The sequence below is a fragment of the Leuciscus leuciscus genome (assembly GCF_965113295.1).
Source record: "Leuciscus leuciscus genome assembly, chromosome: 4".
NCBI classification, from domain to species: Eukaryota; Metazoa; Chordata; class Actinopteri; order Cypriniformes; family Leuciscidae; genus Leuciscus; species Leuciscus leuciscus.
In genome coordinates this window covers 734,592-754,591 of record NC_138728.1, presented here as the reverse complement: position 1 = coordinate 754,591, position 20,000 = coordinate 734,592, and the positions used below count along the sequence as shown (strand labels likewise).

Below are 20,000 nucleotides of genomic sequence, written 5' to 3'. Positions count from 1 at the left end.
GTCAAGCAGGAGCGTCGCGTGAGCGTCAAGCAGGAGCAGCGCGGGAGCGTCAAGCAGGAGCGTCGCGTGAGCGTCAAGCAGGAGCAGCGCGGGAGCGTCAAGCAGGAGCAGCGCGGGAGCGTCAAGCAGGAGCAGCGCGTGAGCGTCAAGCAGGAGCGTCGCGTGAGCGTCAAGCAGGAGCAGCGCGTGAGCGTCAAGCAGGAGCGTCGCGTGAGCGTCAAGCAGGAGCAGCGCGGGAGCGTCAAGCAGGAGCGTCGCGTGAGCGTCAAGCAGGAGCAGCGCGGGAGCGTCAAGCAGGAGCAGCGCGGGAGCGTCAAGCAGGAGCAGCGCGTGAGCGTCAAGCAGGAGCGTCGCGTGAGCGTCAAGCAGGAGCAGCGCGTGAGCGTCAAGCAGGAGCGTCGCGTGAGCGTCAAGCAGGAGCAGCGCGGGAGCGTCAAGCAGGAGCAGCGCGTGAGCGTCAAGCAGGAGCGTCGCGTGAGCGTCAAGCAGGAGCAGCGCGGGAGCGTCAAGCAGGAGCAGCGCGGGAGCGTCAAGCAGGAGCAGCGCGGGAGCGTCAAGCAGGAGCAGCGCGGGAGCGTCAAGCAGGAGCAGCGCGTGAGCGTCAAGCAGGAGCGTCGCGTGAGCGTCAAGCAGGAGCAGCGCGGGAGCGTCAAGCAGGAGCAGCGCGTGAGCGTCAAGCAGGAGCGTCGCGTGAGCGTCAAGCAGGAGCAGCGCGGGAGCGTCAAGCAGGAGCAGCGCGTGAGCGTCAAGCAGGAGCGTCGCGTGAGCGTCAAGCAGGAGCAGCGCGGGAGCGTCAAGCAGGAGCAGCGCGTGAGCGTCAAGCAGGAGCGTCGCGTGAGCGTCAAGCAGGAGCAGCGCGGGAGCGTCAAGCAGGAGCAGCGCGGGAGCGTCAAGCAGGAGCAGCGCGGGAGCGTCAAGCAGGAGCAGCGCGGGAGCGTCAAGCAGGAGCAGCGCGGGAGCGTCAAGCAGGAGCAGCGCGGGAGCGTCAAGCAGGAGCAGCGCGGGAGCGTCAAGCAGGAGCGTCGCGAGCAGTGAAGCGCGTGTTTCGGCACCGAGTCTATCTGCTGCACTGCTCACGCTCAATTAAAGGGAAAGCACACTTTTGATGGACAAAATAGCCTAAATAGGGTTTCACAAAAAAGTGCCCAAAATGCACAGAATGTGCGTGTTTTAACAAGAACTGGAGTAGGCTATGTCAGAAAAGAAAACGAAGACTAATATTTATAGAAAATTTACCCATTTAAACTTGTTTTATTATTCAGTTTGTACAAGTGATTGCAATAGGCCTGTGTGTGTGTGTGTGCTTTGAGAAATATCTTTATACTGCAAGGCTATATTTATTAAAATTTTTATTTATATATAATTTTATCGCCATTCCCTGTTTTCATACAGACGTTTAGTTTGCTAAATACATGTATAAAAAAATTATTGGATATTGAATGTGAAAAAGAAATGGTTCTTCCATAACACTGCACTTTAGATGTGTGTGAATTACCCACACCTGGAGTCATTTATATAGTTCTATTTTATAGCGTTTATCTGTAAAAAAAAAACAAGTACTATGCAAATTGAAAAATGTTCTATTACAGAAAAGATATAAAATAAATATTTGTGTGTGCTGTAAAGTGGTCAGAAAAAATGAAATTGGAATCGGCTAAAATCGGTATCGGCAGGTCAAACTTAATGAAAAATCGGAAATCGGAATCGGCCCAGAAAATTGTAATCGGTGCATCTCTACTTTTATTATAGCATAATAGATAAACATGACAGAAATGCTGAGGAAGAAGCTCATCTGTTTGCAGTGTGGGTTCAGGGTCACTTACCGAGCTTCATGATGTGAGGCGTAGACGTGTTGCAGCTTCTCTCGGTACAGGCGGTGACCGTCAGATTATAGATATCGCCGGGAGGAAGAGTCAGAGACGCCTTCATCATGTTGCGAATCACCTGAAACACACACCAATCACTTTTACACACAAACAATCAACCAAATCAAGTGTTCGTTACTCAGTGAGTCTGACACCGTGTCCTAACCAGACTAGATGCGATACGTTTCCAGTGTTTGTCTGTCCACACTAGACACGACCGACGCAACGCGACTGCGAGATGCCTCAAAATCAATCAAAACCCACAGCCAATCAGAACAGCATGTGGGCGGAGTCTCGCGGAGTAATCTCGATGGCACTTACAAGAAAATGGATAAGTGCATAATCAAATTCACAAATATTACACCATAAACATTATTAAAAAATACATAGGCTGATTTACTAAAACAATCTTTGTCAAAGAATACACTTGTTTGTTCACAGTTTGAACGTTCTTGTTTCCATTTGTTTAATTTGAAGATCTGAGGTGAATTATCCACTGTTGCTTTTACAGCTACAAAGCTGGAGCACTAAATGATGTTCAGAGTCACATGACACGCTTTACATTAAATAAAGCACATAAACAGCACCTGAGATTATCATCGCCACACTTTGTGTTTGTTGTTCCAGCGCGACGTCGCAGAAGTAGAATCGTCGTGTGTCGCCGTCGCGGCTGGTTAGGACACACACTGATGGAGAAGAGGCTTTTATCGCGCGTCGCGTCGGGTGTAGTTACGACGACCTATGGTTACGACACGGTTCAAAACAACCAATGAGATTCAAAACAACCAATTCAATGTTCATTGGTTTGTCTGAAACACTCATCTGACCGATTCACTCTCTTTAAACTTTAAGTAGATGAGGAAGGAAACCTCACAGGAAATAATCAGATCCTCCCTCTGCCATAAATAGGCAACGATTAATCGCATCCAAAATAAAAGTTTGTTTACATAATATGTGTGTGTGTACGGTGTATAATCATTTTGTATTACACACACATGCATAACAAATAACAAGAAAAATTGTATATAAAATTTCTTTTTCTATAATATACATTTCATATAAATATATGTACAGTATATACATATTAATAGAATTATTAGTATAATTCATTTTAATTTTAATTATAAATATTTCTATAAATATATACATGCATGTGTGTGTATTTATACAAAATGATTATACACACACACATATTATGTAATCAAACTTTTATTTTGGATGCGATTAATCGTGTCCCAGCACTAAATAAAACAGAATTCAATAGAAAGGCTCGTGTAAATGAACACAAACGAATCTTCTCTCCCTCTCTCTCTCTCAATCTCTCTCTCTCTCTCAATCTCTCTCTCTCTCTCTCTCTCTCTCTCTCTCTCTCTCTCTCTCTCTCTCTCTCTCTCTCTCTCTCTCTCTCTCTCTCTCTCTCTCCCTCTCTTCCTCTCCCTCCCTCTCTCTCCCTCTCTCTCTCTCTCTCTCTCTCTCTCTCTCTCCCTCTCTTCCTCTCCCTCCCTCTCTCTCCCTCTCTCTCTCTCTCTCTCTCTCTCTCTCCCTCTCTTCCTCTCCCTCCCTCCCTCTCTCTCTCTCCCTCTCCCTCCCTCTCTCCCTCTCTCTCTCTCTCTCTGAGTGTCGCTGGTGGGCGTCTGAAGATCTCAGTGTGGAAACATTTAGACATCGCTAATTAAATGTTGGCTGTGTGTTAGATAAATATGTGTGTTTGGTAATTGGATTCATTACCGGCTAACAGCACAGTGACGTCGCTCCAGGGTGAATCTCATGAGCCAGAGCTGAAGAAACACCCAGAAGAAGTGTTTTACCCTCATGTGACCGCGGTAAACGACTACAGTACATCATCACGAGCATTTAATGACCAGAGACAGTGTCATAACTCAAATCTGCATAGAAAACAGCATAGAATGCTAATTCTACAGAGAACTATAATATTATTAGTAGTGCTTGGTGACGATTAATTGCGATTAATCACATCCAAAATACAGTAAAGGTTTGTGTTTGACTACTGTATGTAATTTATATTATATATAAATAAATAAAAAAATCTTAAATATATACATGCATGTGTGTGTATTTATATTTACAAAATAATTATACACAGTACACAAACATATTTTATGTAAACACAAACTTTTTTGTTTGTGTTCGCCCATCACTAAAGTATTAAAATATATGGGCATGATTTAAGGTAATGAATGAAATAAAAACACATGTACGTGATCTGATTGTGATTATCCCGGGACTAGCATCACCTGTTGTAGAGCTAGTTTCCTGTTTCCTGTTTCTAGGACCTTTTTACACCTATAGCTTGTCAAATTTGCCCCCTTTTGGCTGTGAGCAAAAACGCATAGTTTTTGTGTGTGTGTCTCTTTAAATGCAAATGAGCTTTAGCTCCGCCTCCGTTCAGATGAGGGCGGAGTCTTTACACGAGCTTCATAAACTCCGGCAATAACAAAACAGGCCAATCTCACTCATCCAGAATCCCAGAATAACCAGTAGCGAGTGCAGCCTTACGGAGAGACTCAGGAAGAGTTTCTGAATGTTAGTGGAGACATTTCTGTAGTTGTTGTGGAGTTACATTGATCATCTCATCATCATGTTTAACTTCTCCACAAGTGTCCACAGTTCCTGAGGTGTTTATAAGACAGCGGTGACATGTTCTGGTCAATAGTGTTCAGTGCTCGTCTGTGCTCAACCATACAACAGTTTCAGGCTTTGCTGGATCTATCATTGATTATAGTACTTACACACGGAGAAAGTCAGATTTTCATGATATGTGAATCCGCTTTAATGTGATGAGGACTCACGTCGATAGAGTAGCGTCTCCGGGAGCCCTTCCGTCCCTCCGCCTTCACCTGCCAGTGTAACATGCGTGAGTGCGACAGGTCGGTGAACAGATCCCCGTAGTTCCAGCGCACGTACAGCGTCCCGTGAGAATATTCCACCGAGGAGATGTGAGGAGCTTCGGGAGCTGGCGGATAAAAACAAGAGGTTATTAATGGAGTCTCGAACCTCGTATCATTCACACAAGAACTATTTGTGCTCCCAAAAGAACCTTAGTGAACAGCTCTTAAAGAGGACCTATTATGCCTTTGATGTAGTTTCAGGCTCTACTAGAACAGGTTTTCCTGCTTGAATGTTGATTATTCTCCTCATATTCTCCATTGTTGCGGCTCCTCTCTTCCCAGTCTGTCAGTAACGCTCTGTTTACTTCCTGTCTCTATGAAGCCCCTCCTTCTGAAAAGCACACTGTGCTCTGATTGGTCGGCTGGAGCAGTGTGTTGTGATTGGTCGAGCGCTTCGAGTGTGTTTGGGAAATGTCCCGCCCCTTTCCATAACCGCCAGTTTAACACACTACTAACTAACTCAACCAGGCCCTGCCCCTTTATTCTGCGCATTAATTATTATAATGAGGAATATTGTGACGTGTTCGTTCCCGGAAGAAACTCAAGACTACAATGGAGGCGTTTCAGGAGTTCAGAAACACTGACACTGATATAGAGAAGAACTGGAGCTTCTTCATGATCAAAAAGCAACACTACACACTAAACACAGATGATGCAGCACACCTGTAACGAAGCTCACGGTGGAGCCATCGCAGCAGGTCAGAGGCGGGTCGCCCCACGTCACCATCGTCACACGGAAGTTGTAATACCAGGCCGGCAGCAGATCCGTCACTCTCTGTGGGATACAAGAGAATCCACTCATGAAATGAGAAAATGATGAAGACACTTGATAAAAGCAAATGGTGCTCACTGCAGAGCCGAATGACATCTAGCTCCTCCTCTCCGGATCTAATGGGTGGCGCTTGACCTAATAAGGTTTAGGGATAGAGTAAGGTTAGGGTGTGGCAGGACCTGGACATCAAGCTCCACCCACTGTGCACAGAGGTGGGGCTGTCCCTTCAAGCTCCACCCACTGTGCACAGAGAGGTGGGGCTGGACCTTCAAGCTCCACCCATTGGTGACAATGGACAATTCACCTCAGATCCTGAAATTAAATGAAAGGTCACAAGAACGAAATAAGTGTATTCTATTACCAGGGTTCCAGGGTTGTTATTGGTACCTAAAAATTAAGCTAAAACCATAAAAAATGCAATTAATAGAAATAAAATAAACATTGGCTGTAAAAAAAAAGTATATATATATATATATATATATATATGTGTATAAATGTAAACTTAATTTATTTCAGCTAGTTGCCAGGACAACATTTATTATTATTTTTTATTGCTTTAAGTTGAAGTACTAAAATAACTACAACTAAACTAAAACTTCATAAAAACTATATATACTGAACAACAAAATGACTAAAACTTTAACTAAAATTAAAAGGATTGATTAGGTTGCGAGTGCAGTGCATTTGCAGAGACTCCGCCCACACTCTCTTCTGATTGGCTGTGATTTGATTGCGAGTGCAGTGCGTTTGCAGAGACTCCGCCCACACTCTCTTCTGATTGGCTGTGATTTGATTGCGAGTGCAGTGCATTTGCAGAGACTCCGCCCACACTCTCTTCTGATTGGCTGTGATTTGATTGTGAGTGCAGTGTGCTTGCAGAGACTCCGTCCACACTCTCTTCTGATTGGCTGTGATTTGATTGCGAGTGCAGTGCGTTTGCAGAGACTCCGCCCACACTCTCTTCTGATTGGCTGTGATTTGATTGCGAGTGCAGTGCGCTTGCAGAGACTCCGCCCACACTCTCTTCTGATTGGCTGTGATTTGATTGCGAGTGCAGTGTGCTTGCAGAGACTCCGCCCACACTCTCTTCTGATTGGCTGTGATTTGATTGCGAGTGCAGTGTGCTTGCAGAGACTCCGCCCACACTCTCTTCTGATTGGCTGTGATTCGTGACTGATTTGGCCGTGTCTGGTGTTGTTGCTGGAATAATTTGGAGTCTCCTGTGAGTCTGATATCAGTGTCTGACCTTTGCAGGATCTCATGCTGATTTAATTAGAGACTCTGACCTCGTTGGAACCGTGTTTTCATCCTCAGTCTCGCTATGAACACGAGATGCTGTTGCGTTGTGTCATTAAATCATTCTCACATCTCAGCCGTGACTCAGTATGCATCATAATTACCCATCTCTACTGGTTAACTGACTGATTACAGGAATGAGACTTCTGTCATTATTGACTCAAAACCCTAAATAAAGGCAGAACGATCATGTCTGCGGGGTTTAAAATTAAATTAAAGACCTTTATCAGACCATTAATTTCAAAAATATTGGGAAAAGGTTCTTCCTGCTGACCAAAACCAAACGTTGGAGGGTTTGGGTTCGTGCAACGACAAACTTGACCAAACATGCACATCGTTCAGAGCTGAGTGTGTGTGTGTGTGTGTGTGTGTGTGTGTGTGTGTGTGTGTGTGTGTTACATCAGCTGGAAACAGAAAGCGCTCAGCACTCGGTCAGATCAAGAGCGTCTGGTTTTTTTGACGAACGAGATGTAGATGTAGATGTAGATGTAGATGTAGAAGTGAGTGTTTCTGAATGACGTTCATTACGCTGTGTGTTGAAGTGTGTGTTCTCAGGTCACTGATGCACAAACACAGTTTATGCACTATTGTAACCTCATTTCCTTGCGTGCACATTAAGGAAATTATATTTTATTGAAGAAAAATTGTTTCAAAAGTTAATGCACTTTAAAAAGTGAATGTCAGTTCATGTCAATAAAAGATGCGATGCTTGATTTGGTTTATATTTGCTTATTGCGCCCTCTTGTGGACACAGGAGACAATACAGTGCTTTTCCCCTCTAACATTAAGTATTGCTTTTAGAATTCAAATATAATTCGAATTTTGCTAATATTTAAAGGGGCAGTGTGTGATTTTAGCAGCATCTAGTGGTGAGTTTGTGAATTGCACCCAACAGAAGTTACGGTGGCCGACAGGAAGTGATGTCGTCGTCTGAGATGGCAGAGAGTAGCCAGTTAAACAATGAGGTTTCTTTACAAAGATCAATTATGATGTTTACTTTATTATTCAGTAAAACGATGTTATTGCGAATATTATTGTAACTTGTTCATCATTGTGTCAGTGTTTTATTCGCTGACTTTAGATGAAGCTTCTTTACACGAAGAACAACATAGTGACGAAACGCGTTTGTCCGTTCAGGGCCACCGTAGAAACATGTGGATGTAAGCGGACCCGCGGTGTGTGTAGAGAGAAATGACTCATTCTAAGCTAATAAACACATAACGCTTCATTATGTAAGGTCTTTATACACCACTGACAACATAGTTATGTTTATTATATTGCATTTCTGTCGACAGATCCTCCTAAATATTACACACTGCACCTTTAAGAAAGAAATTTGAGTTTAGCTTTTCAGACATTTTGATGCATGCCGAACAAACTCATACAATCTCTAAATGAATCATGTAAATGAAAAGTGTTTTGGTGTTTACCACAGAGGCGATGACGGAGGCGGTGGCGGCGATCTCGTAGTATGTCGTCCACTGGGACGTTTGCGTGGCCGAGTTGAAGAAGAAGGTCTGAAGTACGTACTTCCGGAAGGCCACGTTATACGGGCGCTGCCAGCTGAGGATCACGGCGCTGGGACTGAGAGGATAAACCACCAGCTCACGAACACCCGTCGGCTCTGATCAACCAATCACAGAGCACAGATGAGTCACAGGAGGCGGAGCTTCCTGATCTTACATGACAGTGAAACTCAACCTGATGTGCCAATCGGTGTTAAACTATTATTCCAATGTTTTTCTGAAAAATGAGCACTGAATGCGTACTATATACTGCAGAAACTGAGCACACTGAACAGAGGAGTAAAGTCCAGGTTCAGGAAGTAAAAGTCCTCCTCAGTGATTTGTTCCAGTCTCCTGGATTTGCTAATTAGCACAGTTTTCCAGCCAGGAGAAGTAGAACTAATGAGAGAGATCAGCTGGATGAGTTCATGGAGGAATAAACATATGGCAGGACTTTTACTTTCTGACCACTGGACTAAACACCTCTGCCACTGACAACATTAGCACACTGTGTACAGCATGCACACTATATACTTAAATAAGCACACTATGTACAGCATGCACACTATATACTGCAAAAAATGTGCACACTATGAAACTGAGCAAACTATGTAAAGCATGCACACTATGTACTTAAGCACACTATGTACAGCATGCACACTATGAAACTGAGCAAACTATGTACAGCATGCACACTATGTACTTAAGCACACTATGTACAGCATGCACACTATATACTTAAATAAGCACACTATGTACAGCATGCACACTATATACTTAAGCACACTATGTACAACATGCACACTATATACTTAAATAAGCACACTATGTACAGCATGCACACTATATACTTAAGCACACTATGTACAGCATGCACACTATATACTTAAGCACACTATGTACAGCATGCACACTATATACTTAAGCACACTATGTACAGCATGCACACTATATACTTAAATAAGCACACTATGTACAGCATGCACACTATATACTTAAGCACACTATGTACAACATGCACACTATATACTTAAATAAGCACACTATGTACAGCATGCACACTATATACTTAAGCACACTATGTACAGCATGCACACTATATACTTAAGCACACTATGTACAGCATGCACACTATATACTTAAATAAGCACACTATGTACAGCATGCACACTATATACTTAAGCACACTATGTACAACATGCACACTATATACTTAAATAAGCACACTATGTACAGCATGCACACTATATACTTAAGCACACTATGTACAGCATGCACACTATATACTTAAGCACACTATGTACAGCATGCACACTATATACTTAAATAAGCACACTATGTACAGCATGCACACTATATACTTAAGCACACTATGTACAGCATGCACACTATATACTTAAGCACACTATGTACAGCATGCACACTATATACTTAAATAAGCACACTATGTACAGCATGCACACTATATACTTAAGCACACTATGTACAGCATGCACACTATATACTTAAGCACACTATGTACAGCATGCACACTATATAGTTAAGCACACTATGTACAGCATGCACACTATATACTTAAGCACACTATGTACAACATGCACACTATATACTTAAATAAGCACACTATGTACAGCATGCACACTATATACTTAAGCACACTATGTACAGCATGCACACTATATAGAGTAGAAACATTAGTATGCTTCTACAAACCGAGCAGAACAGTTACTAACCTATATCAATGATGACGGGTTCAGAGGCGGGACTAACGAGCGGCCCGTTAGTGTGATAAACCACCACTCTGTACTGGGCGCCTGGAGTCAAGCTGCTGATGATGTCACTGGTGAGATTCTCCTATGAGAGACAGGAGAGCAGGTCACATGTTTACTTCTGCTCTGGCAATTAGATTTTCCCCCCAAATCATGCAGTTCTAATTCAAGATATGCATTTGTCGTGTAAATATAAATAAGTAATAAATACACATAAATAGATGCAGCTTTGGTTGATGTTGATAACATTTGTATTGATTGATGTACATGTACACTATATACTGCATGCACACTATATCCTTGAGTATGTCCTGCGGGCATCACCTGTGAGCAGTAGGTGTTCTCCATGCGCTGGCTGATGCTGGGCCTCAGACAGGTGAGTGACAGCACTGAGATCAGGCTCCCGTTGTACCTGTGAGTCGCCGGAGCCCAGGAGACGCTAGCCGTGCTCGAGTCCAACATCCTCACACTGACCGCCTGAGGACGCTCCTGAGGCTGCTCCATCCACTCGCCCCGCGGACCTGCACACACACACACAGAGACACACGCACACGCACACGCACACGCACACAGAGACACACGCACACGCACACGCACAAACACACTCGTCACCTCTGCACCCTCTGTATGGCATGTGTGGCATATGTGTGGATCAGGGTGTGTGTGTGTGTGTGTGTGTGTCAGGGTGTGTGTGTGTGTGTCAGGGTGTGTGAGTGTGTGTGTGTGTGTGTGTCAGGGTGTGTGTGTGTGTGTGTGTCAGGGTGTGTGTGTGTGTGTGTGTGTGTGTGTCAGGGTGTGTGTGTGTGTGTGTGTGTGTGTGTCAGGGTGTGTGTGTGTGTGTGTGTCAGGGTGTGTGTGTGTGTGTGTGTGCGTGTCGGAGGTCATACTGAGGTAGAAGGTGACCCCGGTGTCGGCAGAACTCTCTCGGGCCTCACAGTCTCCGCTCGAGCTGAGTGTTGTGACGAGAACCCGATACGTTCCCGGTTCCGACAGTTCGCTGAAGAACTCGTGTGTGTGTTCATCAACCGTGGCCGTTTCAGTGCAGTTTCCTGATCAAACAAACATACGTGTGTTTCTATTAATGACTGAGGATATTTGCTGTGTAAAATACTTCCACTATCTATCTTTATATCCATCCATCCATCCATATTAACAGTCTATATCTATATTAACAGTGTAAAAGTGAAGCTGTTTAATTGTTGATTCACGAAAGATTATTGTCACCGTCGCGGTAGATGTAGACGTTAAACCCGTCGAACGAGGTGTGTGTCGTCGGCGGAGACCAGCGCAGCTCCAGCAGGACCGACAGCGGATTGGGCCTCGCTCTGGGGTCAAAGGTCACATCCAGCCTCACTCTGGGGTCAAAGTTCACATCCATGGCTGAACCCGGCTCGTTAGAGTCCTCGTACTCTGGAAGCACTGCGTTGACGAACTCCTCCTCCTCCTCGGTGGGGGCGGGGCTTCCCATAGGCTCCGCCCACAGAGGCTCAGTGCTGTTGTCATGTGTGGGTTCGGGTGTGCTGCTGTCGCCGTCGGTTACGGACTCGTTCAGGGGCGTTTGCGTGACGCCCACCTCATCAGGATCCGCCCCTTCCTGTTCTTCGGTTGAAGGGACGTCACGTGTCCTGCGGAGGAATGATGCATTGTGGGCCGCCTTCAGAACGGCCCCGTGCGGGTCAGGTCCGCTGAGGTGGAGGATTTTGAGGGACACGTTGAGAGGAGGGTTTGGGACTGCAGACAGAAAACATCATTATCATGGATTACTCAAATAACAACGAGCAAATTAAATTATGTCTAATTATTGAGGAAAAACTTAAATTATATTTCAAATACATATTTTCAATGTATTCTTAAGCACTGATTTTTTTATTAAAATCAGATTAACGGTAGTATATAGAATATAAAATGTATTTAAATAAATAAAAATAATAAAGTGTAATTATTGAAGAATTTAAAAAAAATATATATTTTATATACATATTTTGAATATGACAATATTTTTAAGCCCTTTTTTTCCCAGAGGTGATTTCAACATTTATTTATTCAATGTATAATTTTTGCTTTTAATACTGTCAGATTAAACCAAATGTGGTATACAAAATAAAATAAAAATATTAATTTAAATAAATAATAATCTAATAAAATTATTTTTAAGAACACAATTTGAGAAGAAATGTTATTAACTATAAATTTTATTAATTATTAATATTATTCATTTTAATTCATATAATTGTTCATTTCATGATATTATTTTGAAAGACCGTTGAGCACACTTTAGTTTGAGTTTTTCATAATTCGCATTATTTTCAAACAAAACTGTTAAATTATATTTCAAATACATATTTTCAACGTATTCTTAAGCACTGATTTTTTTAATTAAAATCAGATTAATGGTAGTATATAGAATATATAATGAATTTATATAAATACAATAATAAAAAAAAAAAAGATATTTCAAATACATATTTTGAATATGACAATATTTTTAAGCCCTTTTTTTTCCAAAGCGGACTTCAAGATTTATTTATTCAATGTATAATTTTAGTTTTTAATATTGTCAGATTAAACCAAATGTTTTCATAATTCGCATTATTTTCAACAGTGACTGTCATACAGTTAATGTAACCATGATATAAAATATTATTGTAAATAAAATCATTACAGTTCTCAGTCTAGTTTCTCTTTCAAATTACAATAATGAGTGTTTGTGGGTAATAATTACGCTAGTTAAAATAACTATGAATGATCCTAAAAACAGGATATTCTTGAAGCGAAACATTTTTGCTCGCTCATTAGTCTCTCGGCGGGTTTGGATAATTAGTGTCTCGCTGTGAATCCGGAGAGTTTTCATCAATAATTCACAGCACAGACGAGGTTCATCCACAGCTCACGACCTCGTTCAGTGACTCATTAAAGCTAATTAAAGGTCATGTGATGATGATGGTGATCAGGGTTTAAAATGAACTTTTCCACTCACTGGCCAATTTGGCTACTAAAGTTACCGGCCATTCAGAACTTCTACTGGCCAAAAGAAAGAAGAAATGAACCAGATTAACTACGTCACAGTTTGGATGTTGGAAAATAACAATGTGTTTTCTGTTCATCGAATGCTTTTTAATCTTCGCTTTGGCTTCAATGCAAATGAGCAAGCGCGCCGTTATGTGTTGCGTAGTGACGAGTGTGTTCGAGTAAAGCCAGATATGAGCAGATTCTGTGTAATACGCTGTATTTAATATATCATGATGATCAGTATTTGCGCTTTTGTGTGACTTGCACAAACTTCTCCAGCAAAGTGAGTAAACATAATGGCCCGGTTTCACAGACAGGGTTTAGATTAAGCCAGGATTAGGCCTTAGTTCAATTAGGGCATTTAAGTGGCTTTTATAAACGTACCTTTGAAAAAAACATTACTGATGTGCATCTTGAGACAAAACAATGGCACAAATACATTTTAAGATACGTCAGTGCAAGTTGCTTTCCGTTAAAACAGCTCAAACATGCATTTTAGTCCGGGACTAGGCTTAAGCCTTGTCTGTGAAACTGGGGGAATAAGTAACCTCCAAATTGGCTCGTGATTTGACAGAGGCTATGTTTACATGCAGCCAAATAATCTGTTAGTAACGGGATTGACGGCTCGATCGGACTGAAACGCCTTCATGTAAAACACCTTAGTCGATCCGATTGAGCTCGATCCCAATGGAATTTCGATCAGATTGAATTGGGTTTATTACTTTCCTAATCCGATCGAGAGAACATGTGAACACTTGATCAGACTGAAAACCGAAACTGAAAGGATTGCGCATGTGCGATGATGCAAAAATAGCATAATGACGTAGAAATAGCAAAATAGCGTAATGACGTAGAAATAGCGTAATGACGTAGAAATAGCAAAATAGCATAATGACGTAGAAATAGCGTAATGACGTAGAAATAGCAAAATAGCGTAATGACGTAGAAATAGCAAAATAGCATAATGACGTAGAAATAGCGTAATGACGTAGAAATAGCAAAATAGCGTAATGACGTAGAAATGGCAAAATAGCGTAATGACGTAGAAATAGCAAAATAGCGTAATGACGTAGAAATAGCGTAATGACGTAGAAATAGCAAAATAGCGTAATGACGTAGAAATAGTGCAATGACGTAGAAATAGCGTAGAAATAGCAAAATAGCGCAATGACGTAGAAATAGCGTAATGACGTAGAAATAGCTAAATAGCGTAATGACGTAGAAATCGCGTGATGGCGTAGAAATAGCGTAATGACGTAGAAATAACGTATGACAGAAATAGCGTAATGACGTAGAAATTGTGTAATGATGTAGAAATAGCATAATGACGTAGAAATAGCGTAATGATGTAGAAATAGCGCAATGACGTAGAAATAGCGCAATGACGTAGAACTAGCGCAATGACGTAGAAATAGCGCATTGACGTAGAAATAGCGTAATGACGTAGAAATTGTGTAATGATGTAGAAATAGCGTAATGACAGAAATAGCGCAATGATGTAGAAATAGCGTAATGATGTAGAAATTATGTAATGATGTAGAAATCGCGTAATGACAGAAATAGCATAATGACGTAGAAAATGACGTAAAAAAGCGCAATGACGTAGAAATAGCATAATGACGTAGAAATAGCGTAATGACGTAGAAAATGACGTAGAAAATGACGTAGAAATAGCGTGAAGACATAGAAAATGACGTAGAAATAGCGTAATGACGTAGAAATAGCGTAATGACATAGAAATAGCGCAATGACGAGCTGTTCCTCCTGTTGAATAAAGTGTCGTATAAATGAGCGTCTCGTCCTCCTAGAATCCTCCTTTCACTCAGAGTCAGTCCTGGTTTCAGACTCTCATCCACAGTTTTACTGTGTGATCAATATAAGCAGCGGCACAACAGTTCATATGCTCATCGTCTCCAAATTATGACCAGAAACTTATAAATATTAATTCTGCTGTTTAAAACAAAAAGAACCAATGTAGGAGAACAATTATTATGTGCAAACACTGGGAAACTATATCTATTCCGATTTGAAGCTTGTGAAATATAAACGCACACATCAACCCGATCACATGTTCAGCGTTCATGTAAACTCTACATTCAGATTGGAATGAATTCAGTCCGATTGAAACACAAGTTGTGCATGTAAACGTAGCCGGTGTTTCCCGCCACAGTTGATTTGTACCCGCATTTGGCGGGTGTTAATTTGAAACCCTGATGACGCTGATGATGATGATGATGAAGATGAAGATGGAGTGGTACCGGTGCGGTGCTGTCGGGGCTCGAGGAGGATCGGGCTTCGGCTGATCATCGAGCTCTTGTTGACCGTGGCCTCAGAGATCAGCTGGAACGTGATGTTGCTGTAACACACCCCCGACAGCCAGTGCTTGAACACCGTTCTCCCTTTGTGGAAATCTGCAGATACAGAGAGAGATGAAGATTAGGGTCGGGGGTCGTTTGGTTTTTTTTCGAAACCATTCAGAAATGTCCTGTTGCTTCTGCATGTTTCACTTCTTCTTGAGTCTCTCCATCTTTGTCTGACTTCAGTTTGAACATAAAAGGCTAAAAGTTTTTGAAATGTTCAATGCATGTGTGTGTGAGGTAAAAAGACACGAGCTGTTGTAGCTCCGCCCCCTGTGCCGGGAGCAGCAACTCATTTGCATTTAAAGGGACAGACACACAAGCGGTGCATTTTTGCTCACCCTCAAAAAGTGGCCATTTTAACATGCTATATAAAAATATCTGTGGGGTATTTTGAGCAAAAACTTCACACACACACTCTGGACATCAGAGACTTATTTTACATCTTGTGAAAGGGGATTCATACCACCGCTTTAAAGGAGACCTATTATGACCCTTTTCACAAGATGTAAAATAAGTCTCTGATGTCCCCAGAGTATGTATGTGAAGTTTTAGCTCAAAATACCCAACAGATATTTTTTTACAGCATGTTTAAATTGTCATTTTTTGGGGCTCAGAAAAACGCGCTGTTTTAGTGTGTATCCCTTTAAATGCAAATTAACTGCTGCTGCCGGCCCAGGGGGCGGAGCCTCACGAGCTCACGCTTCAGTCAGGACAATCTCATCTGATAATATCAAAACAGAAACTCTCAGTAGCGTGTTCATTTCGACTCGGAGTCGGACAATAATGCCCACAGAGCCAGAGAATATATGCTGTATGGAGATAGAACAGGTATAGTTTAGCTTAATTATGGTTATAACTTATTTGTCATCTGCTTTTATCCACTATTAATACAAGCCTGCTGTAGCAGACCTCGTCCGAATGATGACCAAAATATACTGATGAGTTCAATGAAGTTTATTGTACATCACACAAAAGATGAAGCGTTAGTTTTACTCCAGAGAATCACTGTAGGAACAGCTAAATAAACACAGTATAAGATGTGAGCATTAAAGTCTTATCCATAAACTCTCTCTCTCTCCCTTTCATTATCATGGAACATACACACCGAAGTACACAAAACACTCGTTACAACTAACAGTAAACAAATATATACACACCTTTTCAGTCTGTGCTTAATAAACTGGTACACTGTAAATCCGTAAAACTATTCGATGAGCTGTGATAAAGTGCGCGCTCTCACTTTAATTTCTGCCGTGGTCAGTAACGTTAGTCCTGTCGCTCCAGAGAGTGTAATCTGGATCACGAACAGTACAGATCCATCCTCGAGTAAGAACGAGAGTAAATGAAGACTGATATGTTCATTCTGACATCCAACAACAAAACACCTCAATCGCTTAGGAGACATTCTTGTCTACAGCTGCTCAAGCGTCGAACAATGGCGGACTGTGTCCAGCTCACTCAGGGTGGGTCTATGCTCAAACTGAAGTGTCACTCAACAGTCGTGGGAGGGGCCTGTGTCCAGCTCACTCAGGGCGGGTCTATGCTCAAACTGAAGTGTCACTCAACAGTCGTGGGAGGGGCCTGTGTCCAGCTCACTCAGGGCGGGTCTATGCTCAAACTGAAGTGTCACTCAACAGTCGTGGGAGGGGCCTGCGCAATTCTATGTCACATTGCGCTGAATCTGAGAACAGCTCATTCTGAGACAGTGCTTATGATTTATTGAGATTGTAAAAAAAAACACTGGGTGGATTTTTATCATTCTAGGGTGGTTTTGCTCACACACTGCCAACACACATTTATGTTCAAACACCATGTAAAAGTGGATTTTGCATAATAGGTGCCCTTTAAAACGGTACCGGTGACAAAACGGTGAACTGATACTTTAAAGAGCCTGGGTTAGGTTGTTTTTGTTTTTTCCAATAAAAAAGCCGTTCTTTAATGTCGTTCACCATCGTTTTTAAGGCTCTTTTTTTAAAGTATCAGTTCAGGCACCGGTACTGTTTTAAATGAAAGCATTAAGCCCCTTGAAGCCATGATTGACAGTGAGTGTAGAACAGCTGAGGGCGTTGTTAGGCTCGACGCGGAGTAAAACCCCTCAGCTGTTCTAAACTCACTGTAAATCATGGCTTCAAGGGGCTTATTGCTTTTATAAAACAGTTTATCCGTAAAAATATTCACTTTAAAGGTATAGCGGAGGATTTTCCCGAATTTTAGAAAAGAACCGCCCTCTCCACTTTTTGAAAAAATACACATGCGCAACACCCTATTAAACGTGTGCACGACACGAGAGAGCATGCACGAGCCTAGATCTCCTCATGCACGCTCTGTTTACAAGTTGCAAGATCACTAATCATAGCTTACATTAACTTTTACTAGCAGTGATTTTAAATGGATTTCTCCAAATAGCATGCCAAACTTTACCTGTCGAGTAGAAACTTCACGACTGAGGCATCATTGGGAAGCCCAACCTGTGCTTTTAGCTTTTAGCGCACGCCAGCGTGTGAAATACTCTCCCAAAAATACTCTGGTCTTGTTTCTCTCTTCAGAGGACTTTCTCTTCTTGTCATACAATTCGTAGACACTTTTTCTCTTGCGACCCTCAGACATTTTGAAAAAACCCGGTGAGAACGGCGAGCTTCAATGAATGGCTGAAACCATAGCTTCAGCACACACATATACACCTGAAAGTGCGCATGCGCAGAAAGGACGAGCACATACGACGGCCTTACGTAAACATATCACCAGAATGATGGACAATTAGGAGTGTGTGTGTGTGTGTATGTGTGAGTAACACTAGTGTAACGCGGTCACAGGTGTGTGTGTGTGGAGTAACACTAGTGTAACGCGGTCACAGGTGTGTGTGTGTGTGTGTGTGTGTGTGTGTGTGTGGAGTAACACTAGTGTAACGCGGTCACAGGTGTGTGTGTGTGTGTGTGTGTGTGTGTGTGTGTGTGTGTGTGTGTGTGTGTGTGTGTGTGTGTATGTGTGAGTAACACTAGTGTAACGCGGTCACAGGTGTGTGTGTGTGTGTGTGTGTGTGTGTGTGTGTGTGTGTGTGTGTGTGGAGTAACACTAGTGTAACGCGGTCACAGGTGTGTGTGTGTGTGTGTGTGTGTGTGTGTGTGTGTGTGTGTGTGTGTGTGTGTGGAGTCATTTAGAACGGCTTCGAACGCAGCTCAACCAATCAGAATCAAGGACTGGAACTATCCGTTTTATAAGTACAGATTTTGGCACCGGTATTGAAAACAAACGACCCCGAGCCCTAACGCAGACTCGAGGAAGCGCACCTTTATAAAGCATGTAGCGCTGCTGGCGGCCCTCAGTGAAGCTGATGTTCACTCTGCTGAAGACGCTCCGCTCCGGGGAACGCATCTGAAACACCACACCGGTCTCCGGAGACGGCCCGTAATCAGACATCTCAACACTGTCTAGAGGAAGAGGCTCTGCACACACACACACACACACACACACACACACACGTCACACTGGAGAAGCTGCACAGGAGACTGAACATTCAGTGGCATCTCTAATACAGGACTGAAGGCACTTCTGCTGTCACTGAAGACAAAGTCATTTAATATCTGTGGACATCATGGTGTCAGTCATGTTATAACAACGGTAGCAATATAACAATTCAAATGAATTATTACTGCCTATTTAAAATAAAATAAAATATATATATTATATTATAATATGTGAATAAATAAACATAAAACAGTTATAAATTAATTAATTAAAAATTATATTATTATATAAAATCTATAATTAATTAACTATTTTGCTTATTTCATTTATTTAATATTTAATTAAATAACCATATTTTAATGATTTATTTAGTTATTAATTCATCAGTATTACCGTTTTTATTTTATTTGATTGAATTGATTCATTAATTTATTACTTTTATTTATTATTTTTACTCTATTTATTTATTTATAAATGTTTTATTTTATTTATTAATTATTATTATTAGCTTTATTATTATTATTGTTATTTATTTATGAATTTATTTACAAATGTTTCATTTTTGTTAATTATTAATGGCTATTTTTAATTAATTAATTAATTATTATTATGGTTATTTACTGATTTACTTATAAATGTTTTGTTTATTTATTAATCGATATTGTGTATTTTAACTACTTATTTTTATTTAATTTATTTAGTATTTAATTAATTTATAGGTATTAATTCATTTATAATCATAAATTTAATTTATTTACTATTTTTATATATTGCTTTATGTACACTTTTTAATAATTATTATTGCCTATTTTAATTTATTATTGTTAAAATTATTATTATTGCTGCTAATTAATTTATAAATGTTTTATTATTTGTTAATTATTAATGCCTATTTTAACTAATTCATCAAAATGGTTATTTATTTACTAATTTCTTTATAAATGTTTTTATTTGATTTATTTCTCTTGGATTATTATATGCGAGTTGATTTCTCTCTGTTTTCATTTGATTGATGATTGACAGCTGTCTCACTGGTCATCACAGCGACGG

The 20,000-nt window shown here is 41.3% G+C and overlaps 2 protein-coding genes across 2 annotated transcripts in view; one reads left to right on the top strand and one right to left on the bottom strand.

Moving 5' to 3' along the window:
* LOC309497803 (uncharacterized protein) overlaps window positions 1-1,790 on the top strand; it is a gene marked incomplete at its 5' end in the record, with an annotated part of 2,635 nt that extends 845 nt beyond the window's left edge. Inside the window, 2 exons of the mRNA XM_082168104.1 lie at window positions 1-840; window positions 1,090-1,790. The exon at window positions 1-840 is cut by the window's left edge and continues 15 nt beyond it. Coding sequence (XP_082024230.1) covers window positions 1-840; window positions 1,090-1,218 — 969 coding nt within the window. The 3' untranslated portion in view covers window positions 1,219-1,790. The remainder of the gene's footprint in view (window positions 841-1,089) is intronic.
* Window positions 1-20,000, bottom strand: part of ptpro (protein tyrosine phosphatase receptor type O) — a 68,853-nt gene that overhangs the window by 31,922 nt on the left and 16,931 nt on the right. Inside the window, exons 2-12 of the mRNA XM_082166751.1 lie at window positions 19,983-20,000; window positions 18,773-18,928; window positions 15,384-15,536; window positions 11,341-11,847; window positions 11,004-11,165; window positions 10,441-10,637; window positions 10,081-10,201; window positions 8,273-8,466; window positions 5,438-5,549; window positions 4,676-4,839; window positions 1,824-1,944 (exon numbers count right to left, since the gene is read on the bottom strand). The exon at window positions 19,983-20,000 is cut by the window's right edge and continues 259 nt beyond it. Of these exons, the coding sequence (XP_082022877.1) occupies window positions 1,824-1,944; window positions 4,676-4,839; window positions 5,438-5,549; window positions 8,273-8,466; window positions 10,081-10,201; window positions 10,441-10,637; window positions 11,004-11,165; window positions 11,341-11,847; window positions 15,384-15,536; window positions 18,773-18,928; window positions 19,983-20,000 (1,905 nt within the window). The remainder of the gene's footprint in view (window positions 1-1,823; window positions 1,945-4,675; window positions 4,840-5,437; window positions 5,550-8,272; window positions 8,467-10,080; window positions 10,202-10,440; window positions 10,638-11,003; window positions 11,166-11,340; window positions 11,848-15,383; window positions 15,537-18,772; window positions 18,929-19,982) is intronic.